This window comes from Neopelma chrysocephalum, unplaced genomic scaffold, assembly GCF_003984885.1.
Source record: "Neopelma chrysocephalum unplaced genomic scaffold, ASM398488v2 Primary Assembly neopelma1_60, whole genome shotgun sequence".
Classification (NCBI taxonomy): domain Eukaryota; kingdom Metazoa; phylum Chordata; class Aves; order Passeriformes; family Pipridae; genus Neopelma; species Neopelma chrysocephalum.
Genome location: NW_020897715.1, coordinates 11,110,420 through 11,136,370, shown reverse-complemented (window position 1 = coordinate 11,136,370; position 25,951 = coordinate 11,110,420). Strand labels below are relative to the sequence as shown.

At 40.4% G+C, this 25,951-nt stretch overlaps 1 protein-coding gene across 2 annotated transcripts in view; it reads left to right on the top strand.

Annotated features, from left to right (window-relative positions):
* NME7 (NME/NM23 family member 7) overlaps nt 1-25,951 on the top strand; it is a 96,774-nt gene that overhangs the window by 60,425 nt on the left and 10,398 nt on the right. For both annotated transcript variants that reach the window (XM_027681102.1, XM_027681103.1), the window contains exons 10-11: nt 975-1,076; nt 19,649-19,756. In XM_027681102.1, coding sequence (XP_027536903.1) covers nt 975-1,076; nt 19,649-19,756 — 210 coding nt within the window. The remainder of the gene's footprint in view (nt 1-974; nt 1,077-19,648; nt 19,757-25,951) is intronic.

The window sequence follows — 25,951 nt, the reverse complement described above, 5'->3', positions numbered from 1 at the left end:
TTCTTTTGTGTTTTCTCCTTTCCTCTTTCCTCATTTGGTTTTGATTCCTTTAGATGTCCTGATTTGTTTAAAAGTTGTCTGCCCAGATTTCTAGACAATTATGCAATTATAAGGGCATGATTTAAAAGAGGAAGTCAGACTAGAACATCAAAATAGATTCTTTCTGCTTGTGAAACCTATACCTCTAATTAACAAACTCCAAATTGGCACTAATGCCCAGAGTTAATTTAAGCTTATGAAAAGTAAGACCCATCTTCATCACCCACATGGAGCTCATGATGTCTCTTTACTCTCCAGGAGGCTCCAGGGAAACAGATTATTTCAGTGTAGCCAAGATTGTGGTAATAGTACACCCCAAGAATGTTGCCAGATCAAGGACCCTTTCCCTAGCAAGTTGTGCCACAGGCACAGGTTCTGTTGGCTTGTGTTTCAGCTTCTGTAGTAATAGGGGAGGAAAAGACTGTGAGAACCAAAAGCCCAGGAAACATTTTAGTGGCTTAAAGCCATCGGACGTGTGTATATTTGGAAACAAATATAGGCTGGGTACTGTGCTTCCTGTAGGGAGCACTGCAAAGTACATTGCTGCCTGTGGAACTGGCTGAATATAGTGTGATTTTTCAGGCTTAAAACCCAGCAAAGTGCATTCCATTGATTCAGTCTAGTTTGACAAGTTATGGGGCACTGCCATGAAATCCAGGTCCAGATCAAAGTATTGTGAATAGTGTTATATCCTGTTGAAGCTGAGTATCTGGTTTTTCTCAATTTCCACCTTCTAAACCAAGTAGCAAAATGTAAAATATTTCTTTTATTGTGAATACTAATGGTATCTTTGTTTTTTGTCCTTGTTTTCCTAAACGCACCAATTTTTTTAATTGTTCCTGTCCTGTAAATTTGGACTTTGTTTTAGGGAGGAATCCAACTCTTGCTAATGCCCAAAGAAGTTCAGCTTTGTTTCTGTCTTTCTTCTCTTCCAGGAGATGGTTTCAGAGTTGTGTTCAGGGCCTTGCATAGCAATGGAGATTACACCATCCGAGCCTCCAAAAGTGTTCAGAGACTTCTGTGGTCCTTCTGATCCTGTAAGTACTTTCTTGAGTGATAAAGAAAGCTTAAAAATGTTATGCTATGTGAATTAAAATATCAAAGTATGGTATGGCTGCCACATGCTTGCTGCATTCATTAGAAATGTGAGTATTATCTTATTATGGAGGTCAAACATTACTCTTAGTGGACCAATTTGCAAATCCTTTAGCAACACTTCTGATCTTACCTAAACCAGATGATAAAATACTGTGATGATATTTAAGTGAAAGGAAAGCTATCTAAGCAAAAATCTCTGTTAAATATTCACAAATACTCTAACACAAGGCTTCAGAGCCCTGGAACAAACAATTATTGCTTGTAGATGTCAGTGTAATCAAATATTAGTCCACTGCAGTCTGTGGCATTCTCCTGGGATGAAACTCTGAAAGGAGAATTGGTTCCTTACATTTTCTGAAGGAAGCAAACAAAAAAAGGGTGTCAAAGTTCTTATACCTCTTTGCTTCTAGCTTTTATTTTTCATTTCTTGAGGTGGGCAGTTGGATATGTGTGATACTGTGTGCAATTTGGAGACAAGCATAAGTGCTGTCTCAAAAAGTTTGCAGATTTTTGTTAAACAGGCTACTATATCACACAAGAACCATGAGGTGAAATATCAAGATGAAGCCAGTGAGGTCAAGTTTTGTATGTTTTTCTGGTTACGATGTTTTAGTTATAGACTGAGGGGATTTACCAGTTTTCATGGAAAAAAAATCACACAGTTGAGTGTTTGAAGGAAGAACAAGTTATTCAGCATATATTTTTCTTCAGATCCAGAGTTTCCATTACAGAAAGCACAAGTTAAAGGCATTATCCAGCCCTTTTTTCCCTCTTCTGTTTGGTGACATTCAAATGTTTCTCTGCTGGTTTAGCATCTTGTAAGCAGAGCATAAACCATTTATCTTTTAACTGCAGGATGATGTAGTAATGTACACAATATGGTAGTTTCAGTTTTGTTTCAAATTCCATGTTTAAGGTTTCTGGTCTTTAAAACTTTCAAAGATGCAGTCATTTTATTTGGGCCTATTATATCCTTTTCATGTGTCTGCTTGTTTAATGCCTGATACGTTAAAATCAAAATATGCTTGCAAACATCACAGTTGCATTTGGTTATGAAAGATAAGTGTACCTATACAAGGGGAATTACACTATTTTTCCTTACTACTCACATGGAAAGCTGTCATAGCCGTACAGCATGTGTATATGGAACCGTTGATGAGCTGAGGAATCTGAGGGATGTATAACGTGATGGCTGCTCTGGGTAGCAGAGGAAAACAGCAAAGGAGGGACCTAATTTCCTGTCTCCCAGATCTCTTTTTAGTGACCTACTGCTGCTGTTTGTGTTTCCCTTTTAATGGCTAACTGCATGACTTGGGAAGTGAAAATGAGTTTTGGACACTGGCTTCATAGCAGTTACATTAGTGGCATTATTTGGAAGACAGGCAGCTATGTTATATATTTCTGTCTACTATTTTATGTAAGAACTGCAAATTAGTTGATTCTCCAAGCACATAAACCATATGTACAGTAAGTACAGCTGCTTTCAAGGCTGATCGTTGCCTGAAATTTGTCTGTCTCTTCAGATAGTGAAGAGTTAGTGAAGAGATAGTGAAGTTGAAGCTGGTCCTTGAGGAAGAAGAGGCTAAGGTGTCTCATTGGCTTTTGTCATTCCCAACTGGAATTGTCACAGAAGCTCACAACTGCACTTTGTGGTTACAATATTTGTCTCAAATACCAATAGCAGAAACCATATCAGCAGTTTCATTATCCAGCAAGGTTATATACAGACCATGAAGATAAAGTGGACTTGATATTCTAGTGGTTAAACTACGTCTAAGTGTCATGCAAATAGTGCATTATCATTGAGAGACCTGAATCTCTCTATAACTTGTTTGTTTGTTTATATATGCTGGATCCTGATGTGTGTGCAGTCTGTTTATAAACACGGGTGTGGTTCACTACAAAAATGTACCTGTTTGAGTCACTTGGCTCCTGTTAAAGAGTACCCTGTTTGGCAAGTAGTGCCATTGACATCACTGTCAATGACATTATTCTCAAGGCAAGGTGATGTTTGAAGTGAGCAAAGGTGTTGGAACTTGACTTATGTAATTAATCTCTCCAAATCACATGTGCTGTTAATTATATCTTAGATACATAACAAATGTAATAATTACTTTATGGCAAGTCAGATATCTAAACTGGGTATGAATGTTAGCAGTCCTTTCAGTCCGTTTTTGGTTTTGCAGGGTGTATAGGGCAGAAGAAAGAGTTAGAATTCTTCTATTTTGAGGATTATATTTTAATAAGATAGCAATTTATACCAAGTGTATAATGCTAAAAATGAAATGGGCTATTTTCTATAACAGGGTAATATTTTTTTAGCACTGCAGGTCAGTAAACCTCTCTGCCAAAAATATCCTTCATTATAAACCAGCTTATAAATACTATATTAAAACCTCCTCTGTGGTAGTAGGAAGGACGAATAACCAAAAATCTGGTTTGAGCCTCTTTGTGGTAGTGTAGGAATGGCCTATCAAATCAGGAAAGCAGGCAGTGGGATAAAGATGTGTCTCTGTAAGGAGCTGTGCTGGGTGTGCTCACTCTCCAAATTACTGTGACCTGATTGAAGGGCTCAGTGTCACAGATTGCAGGCTTGTGGAACATTTGTCCCTGGTAGGTAGTATATGCACTAGGATATGTGCTTTTCTGGAGATCTTGCTTCTGCTTGCGTTCTTCTGCTACACTGGCGCTTTCCGGCTGAGGGGTTGGCTGTCTCACTGCTCTCCTGTTGAACTGTCAGCATCTTCAGTTGTACTTGTCTTAGGCTCCTGGAGTGCAGCTCCTTCTTTTGTGTCATTGGTGGTCTCTTCTGAGGCCTTCCTGTAGTCTTTCAGATTAGTTGTGATGCTTGTTCTTGTCTTTGAGTGCAGCCTCTGGCTTAGCTGTTCTCACAGCCAGGTCCCAGACTGCCTGTGTGACTTGCTCATGGTGTCTCTCTGTGCCTTGTTCTCTGTCCTGAACTTCTGTGGCTAATATGTGGGCCTTAGGCATGAAAGGCTCTCTCACATCTACTATAATAAACCAGTATTTACTCTTTAGTTATTGTTGCAGCACCCCTATAAAAGGCCAGCAATCATACTGATGCCCATCTTGAAAAGGTTTCTTTGCAATGTTAATAAGTGCTGTTGAAAAAAAGATCTCTGAATTTCACACAAGGCTGTAGCTTTTCAAGGAGGAGAGGCACTCATAGGCTCTGCTGTGCATCTGAAGCTATGAGGTTTGATATTGACATCCTGTGAGCAGCTGAGGACTTTTATTTACATATTTAAATTTAAAATAGGAATGGGATTGCTGAAATGAGTGCGAGTTCCACTGATTTTCATGATGTGTCTGAATAATTTAAGCCCTTTTTAAAAATACACTTTTGAATCTTGTTATGCACAATGTTAAATTACGGGTCTTGTGCTGGGTGCTATTTCACTCTGTTTCTACTGGTGCAGTTCTGACATCAAGAGAAAAAAATTGCAACCATGGTAAAGAAGTAACTGGTCTAGAAAGCTGAGAAGGGGACTTAAAAAGTTAATTAAATAGGATTCCTACAGAACACAAATTGTTTGAATTTTCAGTATGCAGTGTCACTTAGAAATGAGAGTGAGTAACTGCAATAAAAATTCAACAGAAATGAAGCTGTGTTTCTTCTTCATTGTAAAGAAATGAAGTGCTTGGAGGGGTAGAGGTAAATGTAGCACAATGTGCATTATCAAGAAAGTGGTTTTGTTTAAGTGCAGTGAAAAAAAAGCAACGTGCATTTGATTTGATCTGCATTGATTTGACTTTCTTTACTATGGACCAGGATGCAAAGTCTGTAATGCAAAACCTTGGAACAGGGTGATGGTGGCCAGGAAATCGTGTCACTGCTTGAGCTTGCTGGCATTGATATTTCATTTCATAATGTTTGTATATTTTTGGCCTCTGGAACACTGGGAGGCTTTTTGTTAACACTTTGATCTGAAGCTACAGCTTCAGTTTTCACATCATCTTCATGCAGCTTCTGCCTTGAAATAGCTGTTGGTAAAATTTTTGTCGAGATGGAATCGTTGAGATGGTTACTTAGTATTTGTAAGACACTTGTAAAATACTGTAGAAATTAGGTATATTGCATTTATTTTTTCTTTTGAACTTTCTTCATACACAAATTAAAAAGTTGGTTAGAACACGCGATTTCAGGAGTCTTCATCAGCTACATGTTCCTGGCTGATTGCATAACTTTTAGTATTCTTAAGAGCTTTTAGTTGGGATTGGCAGTACATTAAACGTGACTCAAGTACCTTCTGTTGTGAGATATTATTAAAGTGATGGGATGTGCTGCAATATTTCTGCATCCAGTGGGCTGAAAAGGGATTTTCATACACTTGCTTTCAATCCTGACTTGCATTCTTTTTACATTGGGGATTTGCACTTTTATGGATAACAGTCTTTTTTACTTTTGCATCAAAGAGCTGAAAGGGAGATTAGATGATTTAAAACGAAGCAGTGAACTGAAAGAACTGGAGTCTGCTTTAGCTCCATTCCTGACCTCACTGTGTGACCTTGGACAAAAAGTTCAATATGTTTCTGCCTCAGTTAATCACATCAGTTAAATAGAGATAACTGTATGAGCCATAGAGCACTGTTGCTGTAAGATTTTTGTTTGTATAGACCTCCTGTGAATCTCTAACACTGAAAAATTTCTATATGCGAGGCCAAAAATGTTCATGTTCATTCCTAGAACTACATTAGCAGCATGACATTTTAACATTACATCACGTAGAGAATAGTTCAGTGGAAGACATAAAGGAATATAAAGATTATTTTTTGAGCTTCCAAGTACTCGTTTTCTGGTAAGACCTTCACAGTTCTTTTAGTGTGGATTCTCCCTATAGCCTAGTGAGCCTTGCTAAGAGTGTTGACAATGAAGTACATAATGTGTTTCAAGAGAAATAAGATTTTTTTTCTATCTAATTCTTTAATGAATAAGATTTTAATATAATTGATTACCTGCTCGGATAGTCTGAGTCATGTAATAAAAATAAAAACTTTCATTCAGATCCAGACTATTATCAGCTAGGGTAGCAAACGGATCGATCAATACCAGTTATAATATCCTACTGTCTAAGCCAGCAATGGGAAAGGCATGACTGAATTGCTTAGATGTTATTTAGGGTCAATCATCTGACTCTGTCCTTTCAGTTTTTAATTTCCACATCAGCCTCTGCAAGTCTAGTGAAAAAGTGTTCTAGACAGTGCTAAGGCCTCTTAGTTGGGAGACATAGTAATTTTTGCCTGAAGAGGTGTCTGTGGAGGTAGATTCTTCCCTCTAGTGCAGCCCATTTTTTTTGAGCTGATGGTACTGATTCATAAAGCCCAAAGTCTCTATGAGTTCAGGACTTCTGTCTTGTTCCATGTCAGCCCTCTGGGCACAGGCAGGGGACCTAGAAGATAGGAAGTGTTAAGATAACTGTGCTCTAATGACCCACAGCTGTAGTGTGACTGCAACTATGAGTTGTCACCACTGCTTTAGACTGTAAATATGTTGGTGTACGATTTCTAATTTACCTCCAAAAGTGTTATAGCTTCTTACCTGTGTCTGTGTGGATGCCAAACAGCACACCTGTGTCAGTGAGTTGCTTTCCCTGGTTTAAAATGGATGGAGTCTGCACTAGCTGCACCAGAAATGGGACTGATACAGAAACATCATATTTGTTCTTCCTCTCAAAGCTGTGTGTAGTTCTGGGAGCAGCTGAGAGTCAAGAATCCAAGAATTAATTTTTACAGGCATGAATTCAGTGTTCGTAGTAGGTTCTCCTGATGTTTCTTTTGTTTCTGAGTAGGTGCTGCAGAGGTCTGCCAGCCCTTGACACCCTGCCACTGCTCCCGTGTTTACTTTAACCAAGTGTGTGTATGTGCTTTGTAGGGCCACATTTACATGATCTGGTTAGTATTTTGATGTGACCTTAGAACTCTTTCTTCAAGCCACCCTTTGCAGGTTATAGACAGTCCTTTGATAGGAAGAGGGACTTAAGCCTCACAGAAATATGTCTTTGTGCGGAGATTAGAACAAAAATCAGAGCAGTAGTGGAGGAACCTTTTGCTTGCAAGTGGCTTGCTTTAAATGTGACTTGTTATTGCCAGAAGGTTGCTGTCATATGATGGCTGTTCAGTGTCATGTGGAGCTGGAGCTTGTAGGCTCGCTTTGATTCTTGATGGGTAGGTGCATGTGTGTTGAAAATTGCCGTTATTAGTGGTGACTGACAGTCTCCATCAGGAGACTAAATACTGACAGAGCCCTCGAGACCAAACTCTGCTTTAAATCTGATGTGATTGAGGCGTGTTGGCAAGGTTACAGTTTGGAAAAAAAACCTTTTATCTGCCACTCCTTGTCTGAGGCTCCAGAGCTACTGAACTTGAACGTGTCAACAATGCAACTTTTGCTGCCTAAATAAATCCTAGATGTGAGGTCACTGGACTTGGATTCAGTGGTCCCAAATTACAGTAATTTGGTAAAGCAGATAGTAAAAGATACTGCATTGTTTGTTACCAGGCCCACAGAGGCATAATACTGGAGGAGTCTGCTGGTTTCATCCTCTGGAGAGAAGATGCTGGTGACCTCTGGGAGAGGACTGAGAGTACATTTGCATCTGATTTCCAGTTGCTAAAATGCTTTTTGTTTTTTTCTTAGCTGGCTACCAAAGCTCCTCTAGCCTATGTAGGTTTGTTTTTTTGTAGTTTCCTCTGCTACCTGACACTCTGATATTTTAGTATCACCTGACAACAAGACACTTTCTTAACTGCAATTTGTGGACATTTTCAGAAAGTTAACAAGATTTTGTCAAAGATTCTGTATGCCCTCCTGGAAAGTAGCATCAACTTTAGAAGCCTCAGGGCTCCCATCTGCATTCCCATCTTTACCTTATGTCAGTCTGTCTCTGGCTTTGAACTGATTCTTCCTGGGTACCTCTTTCCTGATTCCAGGCTGGAATAGTTTATCCTATTTTAGCAAGAGGAGTGAAGCTTAACATGAGCCCAGAGACTGAAGGAGAGCAGGAATGCACCACAAGCATTTACAGCACTGGTTCCTGATCTTCCTTGAGTTGCTGTGCTACCAGAGAGACCTCCTAGCTGCTCTCCAGAATGGCTAATGTGCCAGGGTATCCTGGAGCTAGTGTTTTGGGCCTTTCCCTGCAAAGCATCACAGGGCTAGCCATTTTTGTAAGAGTTTAAGTCAGAATTAGAATATTTACTTTGTAAGAAAACTCAGGTTTTTGGTCAAGGCCTTTGTACCGTTGAGCTCTGCAGACACATGAAGACATGTAACCTAATCTGAAGTCACAATGACTAATTGTATCTATAGATAGGTGGGAAAGAAGACTGAAAGACTGGCTTAGAGATCATAAAGGCTCCCTTTGCACTCAGACTGAGTGCATCCCAAAGTAGTAGGTAGGTGTCATTAAGAAGTGATATTTTAAGCATCTGTGATGAACACAAGATTCTTATACATGCTCTGAGTTACATAAATTTGTCTATTCAACCTTGAGGAAGTGAGGTTTTTCTGATTTAACAAGGCTTTGGTTATAACTGTCCCATCTGCAGGTCTGGTTTTGCAAAATGAATGCTTCCACATCCTGTTTGGATTGCATCTTCCTGGTTTTGTTCTCTCCAAGCTTTGAATACATGCTGTGCGTTAGAGTGGTGTCACAGATTTAGTATCTCATATTGATGGATCGTATTTTATTTAAAAAGTGACCACACAAATCTTTAGAAGTGCTTACCTAGTTTCTTTTGGCATTTGCTTGGTTTGTTTTTTAAATAATACTAGCTAATACATTTTAAAATACCATTTCTTTATTGTATCTCTGCCAACATATCTTAGATGGATTGAGAAGAAGAGATTTGTTTCTCACTACTGTAGAAAAATAGGTAGGCTTCTAACATATCAGCTGATCGTATGATACCAGCCTGGAATAGACAAATACACAATGTAATTTTACACTGCTTGGCTGATCAAAGGTAATCCACAGAGTTCTCTCTAGGGCATCTTTCTCACAGCTACACTGGGTTAAAATGTGATTTACCTTGCCTATGGGAGGGTTTTAATACTTTTAAAATATAAGAGTACACCTTCTCTTGTGAAAATAGTCTTTGTCAGCAATACAAAGAGCCGGTCATCAGAATTGTTAGGTTGTAGTCTCCTCCTGCAGTGAGAAGATGTCTACTTTCCTTAGCGATTCCCTGTCTTTTTATTTTACTAGAGTTTTTTTTTTCTCCTTCCTACTTCCTTTGGACTGTTCTATTTAAACTTTTGCAATAGCTGCTGAGGTTTCTGAAAACAGATTCATTAGTATATTCAGTCCCTAAGGGCACTAGGTAAGAACCTTTTTGAGACCATGATGTACATGGTTGTTTTCTTTGCTTCCCTTGTGTTCTGCTTGGTTACAGCAGACAGCAGATCACTCTATTACCTTGGACAGCAATATTTTTGAATATGTAAAGTCCCAGAAAAGAAGCATTTGGAAAAAAAAATTGCTTTATAGGCTCAGTTCTTCCTTGGGAAAAGGGAGCAGTGTTTCCAGACGATATGGGAAGTTCTGAGGTCACTCTGTCTGGGAAAGAAAATTATACAGTTGCTGCACTAAACAATATTTTCTCCTTCTTTAGTTTCTTAGCATTCTGGTCACAGTGACCTTGTGTGTTTGTAGAATCTTTGATTTGAATAGATTAAGAGCATTTGCTTACATGCCTGACTCAGGTTTTTGTTGACTGTAGATATCCTTGTCCTTCACTCAAATTTGTCCTGACTTCTGGTTGGAACATACTGGTTATGTAGTGCTGTTACATATACTTCAAGTTATGAAGTAATATGAATAATATTTCAGTTTAAAAATATTAGTAAAATAATAAAGGTAGAACTTTAAAGGTGAACAGGCTTTTTCTAGAGCTCTGTAGATAGCAGTTAGCAAGAGTCACTGCACAAAGGTGCTTGATGAAAATGTGCAATAGAGAAAGTTATAAAGGTGTAGAAAAAGGACAGTAGGACATTTTTCCATATAATCATGATAATGTCGTGATCTTGAGTATCCTGAAGTTGACTGTAACTGTCCCAAAAGGTTTCATGTTTTTCAGCCAGTAGGTTATGAATAGTCAATTCTTGGAAGTGCGTGACTTTTTTTCTTTCATTCTTATCCCAGAGGACTGCTTATTCAGGCTCTGCTTGGCTAATAACACGGAGGTAGAGCTAATAATAACCAAACAGAAAAGGAGCTGCAGAGCACAGTGTATCTTATATGTATCTTGATGATAAATTGGTATACAAGAGAGATTGATCTGAGGGGAATTGATCATTGCTGGAAGGAGATCTATCAGTTTCTCAAGCTGGTTTGCCCTAAGAGGGATCAGTTGGCTTTCTAGGTAGCATAGGTGGTATCCTTGTACTGTACATTGCAACAGGGTGTGTATGGACTGAAATTCCCTAGGTGCTTTGCATGCCATTGTAGTAATGCAAGAAATACATGCTGTGGCCAGAGTGTATCTGCAGTTATTTTCTGCAGATATTAGTTAAAGCTTCAAAGTCGGTGAAAACAAATACTGTGGCCTCAGCCTTCCCTTCTGAAACAAAAAGAAGTAGACTGCTGTTACATTTACGACGATGATGGGTATTATTATTATTGTTGTTGTTGTTGTTCTTGTTGTTACTGTTATTATTATAAATCCTTCTCTCTGCAATTGCTGACAGCCATGAGAACAACTGCAGCAATAGTTTTCATTCTGAATCACTGGTGTCATTGCCTGGGGATAGAACTGTTAGCTAAACAAAGGCATTTTAAAAGCTGGACATAAAATGATTAATTCAAATTCTGAGAACCTGCTAAATAACTTGGGGTGCGGCTTGCTGTTCTGTTTGATTCAGGCTGACATTCTCTGTTCCACTGCAGGGCCACCTGAGCTGAATTTTTATCAGCTTCTTTCACTTACAGTATGATAGACTGCATCCAATGGGATGCATGTGGGACTTCCCTCAGTTACTCCTAGTAAGAAGTTTTCCCTTTCTGTGCATCCATTGACTTCCCACATTAAGGGGCTAGAACGTGGTCAGGGTGGAGGGTGGGCGAGCAGCAGTTCTTCATGTTCCCCTTGCAGCTCTCAAGTTCCCATAGGTGACATGGCATGGCCTGAGTTCTGCAGACTCTGGCTTGTCATCAGACTGCTACACGAGGATTAAAGCAGCATTAAATCAGGAAGAGGGAATATTTGAGGAACTGGTCTGGAATTCAAAAGATCTGAGCTAAAAGTTAGACAGTGAACTTGTGATCCTTGTGAAGTGTGTATTTCTTTGTGCCCCTGGGAAATTAGTCTCACTATCTTGGCTTCATGCTCCAAAAAATGGGGTCCATTCTATTTTCTGCTCTTTGTGTCTCTTCATAGAAGTTTTCCAGGCCAGCAACCATCTGTTAGTATGTATAGGCACACTGGCTAATACAGCTAGTCCTGAACAGAGCAGGGGCTTTTAAAAAGTAGTTATAACACAAAAAATGAGGGATTCCTTCCATCAGAACAGGGCTGCTCACAATTGTGCAGGAGGAGATGGCAGCATTGCTGACTCCAGGGTTGTATTGGATAGGCTTTAGGGCACAGAATGGAAGGGAAATGTCTGTTCCGTGCTAAGCATCAGATGAAATGGATCTCTTGGGTTTGCAGCACACTTGTGAATTTTTTCTTTCAATCCATCTTTGTCTTCTGTTGAAGTGGATGGTCTGAAGTTGGTTCAGCTAGGGAAGTCTCAGTAGAATTCCAAAGGATTTTTTTCTGCTTTGCAAAGTGTAAAGCTCAGATACCTGGCCTGCTTTTGCAAGTGAAGAATTACATCTCAAAAATTTCAGAGGAAAAGTTAATTTATAATTATTCTTGTTCTTATTGGGGAAAACTCAGCCAAGATATCTGCAGACTAAAAATAATGTCTTGCAACTTCATAGTGACATTCACTGGAGGCTCTCCAGATATTTTGCTAACATGAATTAATAAAATCCCAAAATATCCTTTGCCACCTAGTATTTTTTTATCCTTGTTTTACAGATGAATTAATAAATGGATGATATTCTGATGCTTTGAAGGCACCGAAAAAGCATCAGTAGGACCATCTCACCTTTAAAATTTAAAGTGAAGCAACTAGTAATCAAATTTACAGCTGCACTGTGTGCTCAGATGTCTTGCTTTAAGTTGTAAATGCTTCCTTTTTCCAGCTTGTCAAGTAATGTAAATATCCCTAATGTCACCCAGATAATGTGACCAGATAGATAGCTAGATATTTTATCTTTATTCCTATTTAGCAAGCAGCTTATATTTGATATGTCAGTTATCTTCAAGGCTTCACCATCCAGTCTAGTTTATACTTAACTCAGGAGTGTGGCTGCCTAAATTCAGAGCATTGGCAACGGCAGATAGGCACACTAGTGCGACAGTGAATAAGTTTCTGAGCAGGGCAGTTATCATTAGAATCACTTAAACATCAACCAGAAGCACCAAGACCAGTGAAAATACTATCTCAGGCTGGCAAATGTGCCACACTTGCTGCCCACAGAAGAGAACCTGTGGAGAGCTGGTGCAGCACCTTTGGACTGCCAGGGAGGAGGAGTGGCAGGGAATTCGTGGGAGTGAAACAGAGAGAATCAAAGTGCCTGAGGGGATGGAGGGTGAGAAGGAGACAGTGTAACAACTTGTACAGACTTGTGAGGTTCCGAAAAACTGCCAGCACTGGAGTATGGAAGATAATTTTAGGTCTGTTAACAAAACTTGCAAAGATACAGGACTTCAGACAGATACAGTTCAGAGGTTGACTGACTTTAAAATAAACAGAAAAGCAGATGGATTTTTCTTTTTTCACGCAGACCAGAGTAATAGACTTAATTAATAAAACAGACTATGGTTTGAGTACTTGATGCTACTGTTGCAAGACTGATTTTGGAAGGAGTTGCGCCTCAGATGCAGTTTTTACAGGCTTGCAATTGAAAATTTGACTGACATTTGAATCAGATCATTTCATTTGCTGAACAAACCTTTGCAACCGTGCTCTTTCAAGTACAGAACTCTATGGCTCAGTTAAAGATGAGAAACTTGTCAGGATGGCCAGTAAGTGATCTATTTTGCCATCAACCAAAAGACAACCTGGAAATCCAGGTGAAATGCACAGTGCTAAGGGGAGAGGAGCTGAGGCTAAATGTTATAAAGACTTTTAATGCAACCTTTCCAGGCTTTTGAATTTGTTTTGTGATAAAAATTAAAAGATGAGGGGAGTTTAGTGTGTGTGTTTGAAGGAGGTTGTTTTGGCTTGATAATTTTTCTCGTGATATGTGGAAAGTACAAAAGTACTTTCAGGTAATGCTGACTCCCTTGAAGTCTGTGTAAGGCCTTTGATACTGACTCTCGGTTTGTACATGACATTGCTGCAGCTCATGTGGAACAGAAAGAAAGAGAAAAAACATGTCACTGTCAACTTCTGTTCTGGATTGGTGTTTGAAACTTAAGCTGGAGGAAACCTCTTACATGCTGTTTGATGTAACCTGGTTTTGTATTTAGAAACTTTATGAAGTAACTTCCCACAGGCAGACCCCAGGTTTCAAGGCAAAACTCTTCCCCAGTTAAAGTTTTTACGGTGGCAACAGCACCATCTTATGTAGATTTTTCTCCAGTAATTTAGACAGAAGGCTTAGCACTGCATTTAGGGGGGATGAAATGGACCTTGAATTGCTACAGGAGTAGAAAATTGATGATGTTGATTTCAAAGTGGCTTACTGCATGGAACTGAGGACCATAAACCAGGACAGAGCTGGGATAACCAGTGGGAAAGCACATACATCACAAGCGGTCGGCTGGAGTTTGTTGGCTGCAAAGAAAACATGTGAAGCAGGCTGAAGCAAGTTAGCCTTTTTGGTATCCTGCATGAGGTCACCTGTGACCACAGATTTCATTTTGACAGTTAAGCATTTGCCTTTGGATGGGACCCTCTGTGAAGGAGGTATCAGACTGATCAGCTGAGGTGGTTCTCAGTAACAGCAGTGTTAAGGTGTTTCTTGGCTTCAATGAACATTACAAGAGATGCTTGTTTAGTATTGTACTCTGCATGACAAAGACTGCTGCTTTTATCCCGTTGCTTCTTGCTGATGGCTTGTGTAGGAAGGAGTGTTTTGTCCAGCTCCCTACTGTAGCCAGCAGTATGTGATATGACTCGTGCTAAAATGCCCTGAAAATAAAAGCCAGCTAAAGAGCTATAATGATGAGAAAAGAGAGGCATTTATCCTACCTGGCTTGCATAACTGCTGTACTGCAAAAGTTGTTTTGGTTGTTTTTCCTGAAAAGGCTTATCACCTTCAGCTCACTACAGAGGAGGCTCAGGTGCCTTGCTTGGACAAGGCAGTAGGCTTTCCAATGCCTCAAGTTCAGCCAGACAAATTCCACAGTGAGTGGAATTTACATTATTTTGTTTGTTCACAGTTAACGTGTGTTCTGTTCTCTTGACAAGGGCAAAGCTGGTCCTTAAAAGGAGAAAGGCACTTCCTTGTCTGCCCAAGGCTAGCTACTGCCTTCTGGATCAGTTGGCACCCTCAAAGGGAAAGAGGGACCATCTCTTTCATGATGGCAGCAGAGAACTGCAGAAGGAAAAAGCTGCATGAATGCAGGGAGAAAGCAGAGGTGGTGAGACCATCAACATAAAGCCTTCAGAAAGTGTGATGAATAAGGAATGCCAAGAAGAGCAAGGAGCAGGCACACAGTCAGGGCCCAGCTAGAGTAGGAAAACTATTTTACTGAGGGCTTAGAGGGGACTTTGCAGAGTCTGTTGCAGGCCAATAGATTCTCTGAATGCTGCTGGTCTGAAAGCAAACCTGAAAGAATGAACCTGCCCATGAGCACACTGTGGGTAGAGAGGGTTTGATCACAAACTCTCTTATTTTTATTTTGCTTCATTCAAGAGGATCAGTAACAAATTTTCAAGGTTCACTTGTTCTAGTTTATGTTCAAGTAGAACAAAATTTTAGGTTTTAAAAGTTCCTTTGTGTTGTTTTGATCCATTCAGAGTTTGTACTGTTTAAAGGCAGTGGTCTTTTAGCCTTTCTAGATACCAAATTAAGTATTCAGGTCAGATGCTTTAAGAAACCTGGCCAAATTTTCTTGAAATTTGCAGTTCAGGCTAAATTTTCTTGAAATCTGAGGTTTTGGCTGGAATACGTGTTGCTATTCTATATAACTTGAAAAAAGAGCCCATGAAAAAACCAACCATTTGGAGGAAAAGCAGCTAATGAGCTTTTGCTTATGAATATGGTTATGATGATTTTTCTGTCTGATTTTGACATATTACTGGCATTGGTGACATTTTTGTTTCCTTTCACTTGTATAGAAATAGAAAGATTTTAGCAATGTGCTAAGTGCTTCACACAGGCAGTGTTGCACTGGACACAGTTACATGCCAAAGAGAAACGTGATATGTGCATCTGTATCTTGTATAGGATAAGGATCTTCAAAGGGCTCTGGGTAGAACAAAGCCCAGCCTGTAAGGTGTGATCAAATAGCCTGCTGAATAAGACCAAAGAGGAGGAAACCTTTTGGTACAGCAGCCCTGGTTTGTTTTGCCACAGACAGTGTATTCTTTGTGTGAGGTGCCAGTTTTGTGTCATCCCCATTTACACATGCACATGAAGTTCCAGCATACACATAGTAGTCTCCTGTCATGCATATGGTAGAGCTGTAGCTGCTCTTAACTCCTCCATCATCCCACTCTCAACTCCTTTCAAAAAGTTTTTGAAAACCAGTGCACAAAACTCATACTCCAGAAACTAAACTCAGCAGGAAGCTTAGGAAATAGAGGCTTAAAAGGGGATGATGGGGTGTGGTGGAACCAACCCAAACCCCACTATTTGTATCTCCCTGTTGTTGCAGATGAGGTTCTGTAAATAAAATAATTGGTAACCTTCCTGTCATAAACCAGAAGACTCTATATTAATACTTGCTATGAGGAATAAGTTCTGTAAGGAACTCTCTTCCTCCTTCCCTGAAACATTCTCAAGATTTCCAGCCATACATACACAAGGACACCTGTATATGAACTGTACAGCTCTTTGTATCTCCATCATTTACAGAGGCCTTGTTCCTTCATGGTTCCTCAGTGGTGTAACAAGAAAGCATTGGAATAATAAAACTTTGGTAATGACAATTATTTTACTTTTTTGGGTTATGTAAATATAAGCAAAGACTGCATCATCCTCTTTGTTAACCGAGAGTAAGAAAGGCTTATTTAAGTTCTTATTAATCAGGTGCTGACAATGTACAGTGCTGGAGGACCTACCTTTGTGTACTTCTGATCCAATGCAATCCCAGGCAGAACAGAATGAGTCCCTTTTTGTGTAAGATGGCTGATGGGTTTCAGGAGGGCAGGAGAAAGTGTAGCAACCTGCATTGAAAAACTGAAGAAAGAACAGGAGACTGTGCAGTGCAACAGTAGGAGCTTTTGCCTGTGTTAGTGAGAGAGTGAGTCCGCAGGTAGAAATGTGAGGTCTTTTGTTATAAAGTTGTGAAGTAGAAATGAGAGCTTAGGACAAATGATAAGTCAGGACACCATAGCTGCTTTTAAAGAACAAAGAGAGAAAAAAAAAAGAGGGTTTGATGAGAAAGATGGGTCAAGGGAAATCTTTCAAAATTTTCGTAAGAAGCAGCACATCTGGACCTGTTGGAGGATGGAACAAAAGATGGAAATCTTTTGTTTGAGCAAAAGAGTTTGACGGACAGCAAATAAACAGAATATGAAATACCAAGCTTTAACTTTTTAGATCTGAGCTGTTTCTTGCTAAATAGTTTGCAAAGGTTTCATAGCCACAATAATCTTTTTTCTAATGTTCCCAAACTTTCATTCGAATGATTGAAAAGCTCCATTGCAGTTGCCAGCTTCCAGACAGCTAGTTGATAATGCAATCAACAATTGTTTGAAGGAAGGCTTGATTAAAGTGTCACATAGCTATAGTTAACTGACATGTGACTTTTGTTTCTCCAGCAGACTTCCTTATCTCAAGCCTTTAATGAGGACCATGTAGAGGAGATTTTTTTTTCTCCTTGGGGCTTTTTTTTTTTAAAGTGAAACTCTTGAACTTTCCTCTGAAGCAAAATTCGTTTGATGTTGAGTGTTTCTTATTCAAATGTCCTTGACATATAAAAAGATCTTGTATAACCTGTGATGTACACACATTAACAATGAGGAACTGAAACTTCTCCTCATATCATGTTTTGGGTTATACACACTCCAACCTTAATTGTCTTCCGGGTTGGTAACAGATCATAATAACTGTTAATTGTTAGGACAGAAAAATATCTAGGACTTGCTGGGCTAAGAGAAGATCTTGCCCTTAAAGTCCAGTTGTCTTAGTTTAGTAATGAGACGTGACAAATGGGTGAAGCTGGAAAGTGGGTAAAGGGTGTTGTCAGATAATGCTCTTGTGAGGTCTTTTGGGACTAGCTTAAAACATTCACTGCCATCCCAGAACAGAGCATGCACCATGAGAGTGGTTCTCATCTGTACCTGTGCAAAGTTTTCCAGGTCAGCCAAGAGCTACTGATGAAGTCACTTTGAACCCATTTGACACTGAAAGTTAAGAAATGCTTGGACAATCCAGTTTGATGACTCGGCTTCAGGAACAGTAACCTCCAGCTGTGACACTGAAACAAACACCTGGGAGTGGCACAGTGAAACTGCACTGGCCACTTCCAAAGTGATTGCACCCTAATGTACCCAGTGCCTTTTCAGAAAGGAGCTGATGTAGGCTCTGTTAGGAAGGAAAGAATTCTTTTCTTTGTTCTGTAGCTGTAGTGTGAGCTTGTCATCCACCTCTCTCCTCACAGGTACTCATGGGAGAACATCCAGAGGGTTTTAAGGAGGGAAAATTGGGTTAATGCCATCACCACTGAATTTCACTGTGCATGAGGCAGGCTTGGAGATGAGCCTCAGGGTTTTGGGAAGAGAGGCTAACAAGTGTAGCACAGGTGGCATAGGAAAGGAGTTGAAAGACAACACTGCAAGGTGATAGTGCAGAGAAGTACATCAGGACAGCATTATGGCTTGAAAGAAAGAGTATGGTTGAGGGGAGAGTCAATAAAGGCTGTCCTCTGTGGCACAAGATGGGAGAAATACCACAGTAAAGAGGTAGGGGAGGAATGTTATCTCAGGACCTGAGTTAAAAGGCCTCTCAGAGGCCTAGGAGGTATCTGGCATGTAGATGAGGAAGAGTATTGAAATGTTAATTTCAAAGAACAGAGAAAGATGTAGAAAGAGTCTGGACTGATCCTTAAAGGGGACCAGATGTTGGCAGTAGTCAGGGTGTCAGAGGAGAAGACTGAGACTGTTCAGGAGCTGGACTTCAAAAATGTCATGTTTTGAGGCAGGTAGTTCAGTGTTAGGGGAGGCAGTCTGCAAGGTAGAGCACTTGTGTATGCTGACCAAGGACAGCAGGCCTGTTCTTGAGAGCTGCAAAGGTGTTAACATGAGCTAATTGTGTTATACGAGTGCCAGTGAGGTGTATCTGCAATATGAAGGGTCCTGTGTTTCACCCAAGGTGGCTTGATTGGCCCAATTTCAAGCAAGTAGTTTTCATAGTTTTGGTCATGTTTTTTCAGCAGTTGTCTTATGTGTGTAGTACAGGCTGGAATTTCTCTCTTCACAGAATCATGGAATGGTTTGAGTTGGAAGGAACTTTCAACCCCCTTGCCATGGGCAGGGATACCTTCCACTAGACTAGCTTCCTCAAAGCCCCATCCAACCTGGCCTTGAACACTTTCAGGGATGGGGCATCCACAACTTCTCTGGGCAACCTGCTCCAATGTCTCACCAACCTCACAGTAAAGAGTTTCTTCCTAATATCTAATCTAAACCTAAAGAATTTCTTCCTGATATTTAATCTAAACCTACCTTCTTTCAGTTTAAAACCATTCCCCCTTGTCCTATCACTACATGCCCTAGTAAGCTCCAGCTTTCTCGTAGCCCCCTTTAGGTGCTGGGAGGCTGCTATAAGGTCTCCTTGGAGCCTTGTCTTCTCCAGGATGAACAACTTCAGCTTTCTCAACCTGTCTTTATAGGAAAGGTGTTCAGTCCCTCTGGTCATCTTCATGGCCCTCATCTGGGCTTGCTCTAGCAGGTCCACATCCTTCTTATGTTGGGGGCCTCAGAGCTGGATGCAATACTCCAGGTGGGTACTCCATACCAAAGTGGAGCAGAGTGGGAGAATCATTTACTCTGACCTGCTGGCCACGCTGCTTTTGATGCAGCCTAGGATGTGTTTGGCTTTCTGGGCTGTGAGTGCACATTGATGGGTCATGTCAACTTCTTGTCCACCAGCACCCCCAAGTCCTTCTCTTTAGGGCTGCTCTCAATCTTTGTTTTCTTTTAGAGTATACTACACATACTTTAATAGCACAAAAATGTTTTACTTTATAAGATTGTTTACATCTGTGATATAAAGGAACAGTGTGGTTCACAAAGGTCTTCTGGTTTGCTTGTGTTCCATAGGAATTAGCCCGTCACCTCCGACCTGGAACTCTGCGTGCTGTCTTTGGGAAGGACAAGATTCAGAATGCTGTTCACTGCACAGACCTTCCTGAAGACGGGCTTTTGGAGGTAAGACCTGCTAGACAAATGTGTGCTCAACAACAGGAAGTTGTTAAGTGAAAAGCTATTCTTGACAGTCTTTGAAGCTGTGTTGAAGACCAGACTAGACACAAAAGCAGAAGTTTTTTAAGGGCATTTAACTCAGGTAATTCTGATACTATAAAAAAATCATCCATGCATTTTTCTTGAATGAATATAGTACAATGAAGTATTTAATTAAATGAAAGTCAAGGGTCCTCTCTTTGTCTGAACATCCTGTGTCCTTGGCACTGAATATCAGCCCTAATAGTGCTCCTGTGGGGACACCTTCTTAGCCCTTGGATGACCACCATGATTCCTGATCTAGATTATTTCTACAGTGAGCTTGTGTGGAGCTTAGAATATTACAGGCACTAGGGATTCGAATTCTCCAAATAGGGTCCAGGTTTATTTTTAGACAGTCATACTTATGCACATCATTTTGTATTTCCTCTGTTTTATGTTAACTTACTAATTATTATCTGATTTTGGCTTTGTATGCTTTCATTAAGGTCCAGTAAAATGGGAAAATGTTAAATTAGGGGAGTTTATAAAGACGGAAGTACTCACTATGAAAACCAGAACAAGCTCACTCACTTAATTCTGTGCCTCAAAACTAAGGTCTGTACAAGGGGTTGAAGAGGTGTGTGAGCATATCTTTGATGGATCTCTGTGTCAGTGAAGATGTTTTTCCAGTGCATCCATAGCTTGTGTTTTACTGGTTACATGTATTTGTGAGTGTTTTGCTGTCAGATTACAGCAGAACTATGGAGCAGCAAGAGTTGTCTTGGCTTGGATAATTTTACATTGCCAAACAGTGGTTTCACTGGGGAGTGAGGAAGAGCTGACTGCATCACCATCTCCCTTCATGAAATAATGTGTGGGATAAAGTGCTGTTTGCTAGGAAATTGCATCTAGTTTAAGGCACAGACTAGTGAAATTCAATACTTAGTAAGGCAGCCAGTATCAACAAAGTTGCAGCTTTTTAAAGCATTTTCAAGGTGTCATTAAAAATTGACAACTTCCAGTTCCTTCCAAAGGGACTGGATTTAAACAAGCAAACAGGTATTTGTCACCACATACCTGAAGTCCCTCAGTCATGGCTTTTCAGTGGCAGCAGACAAAAAGGCATAGCCTGCAAGGGAAACAGTAAAGTCTCACCAACACTCAGAACAATTTAGTACTCCATCAGAATTTTCTTTCTCTCTTGGGTCCACAGTCTGTTTCCTTTACTGTTTTCCTTTCCCGGTGCAAAGCAGATATAACCCCATTTTGCTGGTTGTTTAAATTGAGTTTATAGCTACTGTAAGTGAGGCAGGAATTGCTTCTCCTAAGCAGAAACTGAGGCCAGAGTTCTTTCTCAAGGTCTCCATTACATGTGTTTGTCCTTTGAATCCCACAGCTGAATCATGAGCTAAGGTCTTGATCTAGTATTACTCTGACTACGCACCTTGCAGTTCCCACTGCAGTCTGATCATTTTAACTGTTGATTATTGATTATATTTTTTGGGGAGAGGAATCTAAAATCTTTTATTACCATAGGCATAATTTTACACAGATTACGACTCTTCATCAGTCTGTAGTTCCTTCTGTAACAGTCCAGGTTAAGCCAGCTGTTGCAAAGGACGTTGCTGAATGTCCTTTAGTGAGAAATAAAGCAGTGACTGTTTCATTCTGATTTTTTGGCAAATAAGCATTATAATGTAAACTACAGAAGCCTTTTTACTGCTAACACTTTAATTCTTGGAGTATCTTTAGATCTGTCTTCTGTAAGAAACATAGTTGCCTGAAAACATAGGTAAGCAAAGTAAACAGTAACCTCTGGATTTGCTTAAGTGCAAGAGCTTGTCACAACTGATGAAATACTGCATACACAGAGATCATCCTTGGGAAGGACTTTTTCCTCAGTGAATTTTTCTGTGAGAGGAGCTTAAATTCAGTCACAGAGGCTTCATTTGCTAGCAAGTGGAAACGAGACCTTTCTTCCCTGGCCTTGGTAACTGTAACAATGCTGTAAATGTCAGGCTAGAGCAGAGTCACTGTGTGGCTTGCTAGACAAACCCAGAAGGAAACCAAGCCAGACAAACCTTTTTAAGAAATATGCTGTTCAGTAAATGAAGTGAAGGTTTTGATTCTTTAGTGGATATTTTAATATAATGAGTTTAACAGAGCAGTTATTCTCAACCTCAGAGGAGGTGAATTCGGAGATAGGTAAGGCGCTTGTCATTGACCTTGGCCATGTTGGTGCCATGAAACTTGCTTCTTTCAATATGGAGTTAGTGTTAGTTCATTATGTCCATGTTCTGGTAGGAGATGTTGCTGTTGTTGAGATGTTAATGCTGCTGTTCCTATTAAAGCTTTACAGTATCATTGTAGGCCAGCTGATTACTAGAGGAGGAGTCTGGAGTAAGTTTCAGACAGAAATCTGACCTGCTAGATTTATACTAGAAAGATGAAGAATCCTTTCTAAAACCTCAGATAAGTTCATCCCCAGCAGTCTCTTTTCCTTTCTTCTAGTGTCATTGGGTTTTGTACCATGTTAATGCTCTGCTGCAATTTTTACCCAGTTTAGCTCCAAAACCCAGACTTTATGCATATTGCACTCCTGTTTGGCTGATGAAAGGTAAGTTTGGCAACCTGATCAGGCACAAGAGCTAGGAACTCCAAAGTTTCATTTCTAACTGTGGAGCTGATTTTATCTGAGCTTGGCTAAGCCACTATTCAAATTTTGGCATGAAAGTGTTTGGCTCTGAAATTATGTATGAAGAGTTTCTAATTTATATTTCTCTTCTCCAAAATAAAGTACTAAATGCAACAAATTTTGTAAAACAAACTACAGAATCATTATTACAATAAGGACACAAAATTTCTAACCTCTTCCCCCCCCAGTTTCCACTACATATGTGTTGGTGTGGTTTTTTGGGGAGTGGAGAGGCTGGTTGATTGGTTTGTTTTGGTGTTTCGAGAGGATGTTTAGTTTGGGTTTTGTTTGTTTTTTGGTTGTTTTGGCTGTTTTTGCTGGGGGTGGTCTGGGGTTTTTTGCCTTTTTTTTTCCCCAGAACAAGAAGTAGCATAATTACTCTGCCAAAACCCAGAAAGCTTCTTGGAGAGAGGATGCTGTGATGTAAGCTTTCTGAAACTCTTGTGAACCAGAGAGATGGGCCTCAGGGAACTGTTCTAGCCCCAAAGCAGGCAGAGCCAGTCTGATACACCATGAATAAAGATATTTACTGCCTTTATTTCGTAACTTTTGTACAACTTTGGCCATGCTTGATGTTTGAGTCACTCCTTTCCAGAGGTTCTCATTTCTGGTGCAACCCCTCCCTACAGGTCTAAGGGCTGCAGAGTGGAAGTCCCTGTATCTCTGAGCTTAAATTGAGCCCAGTGGGTTTGTACAAAGAAAGCCTTGGCTGTATCTGTTGGCTGGTGTGTGCAGTACTTGCACCGTTAATGCTAAAGTGGCTTGTTAGGGGTCCATACCACAGTCCTGACTCTTTTTTGGCCACATGTTCTGTGTGCAGGGTCAGCAGTGCCCAGAGGACCTTGGAGGCAAGATGGAGGGACTGCTGCTGTTGCCACTTTGTGGTTAGAAAGCTGAATAGGTTGGTCTGTGTGTTAATTGGTTTTGTAACTTTTGGACTTCCAGAACCAAATGGAGATGGAAAGGGGAGATACCTGGTTGATCTACTGTCCTATCATGAGCCTTAAATACATTGTATTTATGGAAGCACAATAAAGGCATGATCCTGTGTAGAAGGGAACACGCCAGGGCCTTCCTGAGAACTTAGGTAGCCTTAGTGTCAGATACTGCTTATCTTAAGATTTCTCCACCCTTCTCGGCAGTTTTCATCACCCACAGTTTCAGATATAACTGAAATTTGAAAAGGTTTTGCAATGGCAGCTGCTGTCTGATTGTCCACAAAAGGAGGGGAGATATGTAATTGAGGGTTAGATCAAGTGCTTCCTGGAGTTAATAGCAAACTCTAGGTGACTTTGGTGGTTTGCACTAAATTGACTGTCACTAGGAAGTGCAAGGTTGTGACCTTTCTCCCAAGAATCATGACCATGGAGTACTTGGGGAAAGGAGAGAGAACAACTGTCTTGGGAACAACAAGGACTAATTAACTAAATAAGGGTTAGCTTGTGCACTTAGTTTAGAACACTATATATAAATAATATAGTACAGCAGTTTTTCATTGTTTTTTTCTTAGACCTATTTTCCATGGACCTGGAAAAAAGGAAAGTTCACTTTTAATCTTAAAACCCCCTCAAACAAACAAACCAACCCCAAAAGCAAATATGAGCACTTGGTCCCACTAGGTTGACCCTTAACTCCTATTTTTGTTCTACAAACTACTTGATGTTTTAGGCAGTGACTAACGAATATCAGAATTAATGAATAACTCACTTTGGCTCAAGAGAGGAGGGATTATGCAGTTGAGCCAAAAACACAACTGGTTGCAATGGAAAAATCAGTGTATTTTCAGTTGTAGAGCTGTAACTGCTCTTTTTATTACTAGTTTAGTGATAAAAGAGGAGGGTGAATATTGCCCTGAAGCCTCTTAGATGAGTTGTTTGACTTACGGGGTCAGGCACTTACTTTTTCACTTCATAGACTTGTGTGTCCTCATATCAGTACAAAATGTATTTTCACAAGTGACAATGGATAGACACAAATAGCTCAGAACAGTCCGTTTTCTCAGGCTTGTCATCAGTTTCCCATTTTAATGAGGAGAGGAAAGAAAGGAGGAAGTAGAGAAGGGAGACTGATAGCAATGGAGTATTTGTGAGATGATGGAGTTTTGTGAGTGATTCATGAGTGAAGGCTTACCCAGGAGTTTCTTAATTTTTCGTATCAACTGATGTTGTGTAGGACATTCTTTCAGAGCAGAGGGTTGCATTTGTTTCCCACATCCAAAGCAGATACTGCTCTACCTCTTGTCAGTTTGGTTTTTTCTGTTTTTTATAAGGGAGATACTTTTGGAGCAAGCAATCACAGTACTCACCTACATTCGTGTTCTTTCTGAGTCAGGTAGAGCAAGGACTGGAACTTGCATATTTTATATGCCAAGGAACTGCTTTATTTAGCAGACTAGAGATGTGTCATGTACATGTGTTGAAAGATGATTCTGTTTCTCAACTCACCTGAGGAACATTTCTGATAAATATCTTGTTGAAATAGAAGCTTGCAAACCATTGGATCTGATGAATCATCATTCTCTAGACAAATTTCCTTGAAATTGGTCATTCCTGGAATAGTTTTTAATCAAAGTACTTCATACAAGGTGTTGTGGCTAAAAGACTTCACAGTTTACGTGCCTCCTTAAAGAAGTGAAGGCAAATTAAAAATCAGTCAGTGAAGACCATATTCACATCACTGGAAGTACAGTGAGTAAAATTTCCCACAGGAGGTGGTGCTGTACACACACCTCAGTCCGCTGGGTCTCAAGTGGCTGAGTACCTTTCAGATTATGCAGGAATCTACATAATTAAAAAAACAGTAGCCTAGAACTGCATTTATAACAAAACCAGTATTTCTAGGCTTTGGCATGCTCTGCATGTACATTGTTGCTCATACTGTGCAGTTCAAAGTTTTTGGATATGGGGTTTTTTTGTGTGTGAGTAATTCCAAAAGGGCATTTGTAATGCTGCAAAACACTCCAGGGGTGATAGGCTGCATGCATCTGGGGTAACCTGAAAGGTCTCTCCAGGGCGGCGCAGCCTGCTGAGACACCCACGCTGGCTTTGGCTTTATGTTCTTATGCCATGGTGTTGGGGCAATCAAGTCAGTCTCACGGGGTCTCTTTGCATGATTACAAAATCTTTAGTAGTCGACATGTATTTGTGTGTGTGTGCTTACATATACTCTAGTGTCCCCATGGGTGCTCTTTCCACTGGCACCTAGGGGTACTGTGTCCGTGCCACCACATGGCTGCCGGGTGCCGTCAGGCTCTGCCTTGGGCAGCAGGACTATGGGGGGAGATGTGTCAGCTTTCAGTGTCACGGGCGGCTTTCCAGCCCCGCAGTAGCGAGGTCCTCCTCGAGTATCATTTGCTGGCCTTCTCCCTGGCCTCAGAGCTATTTGTGGCGCCCACAGACATGAAAATAACCTATCCAAAGGGGATGACTTTGCTGTTATCAAAGAAGAGTGGGTTTTGTCTGTCTTCTGAGAGAGCTGTCATGATG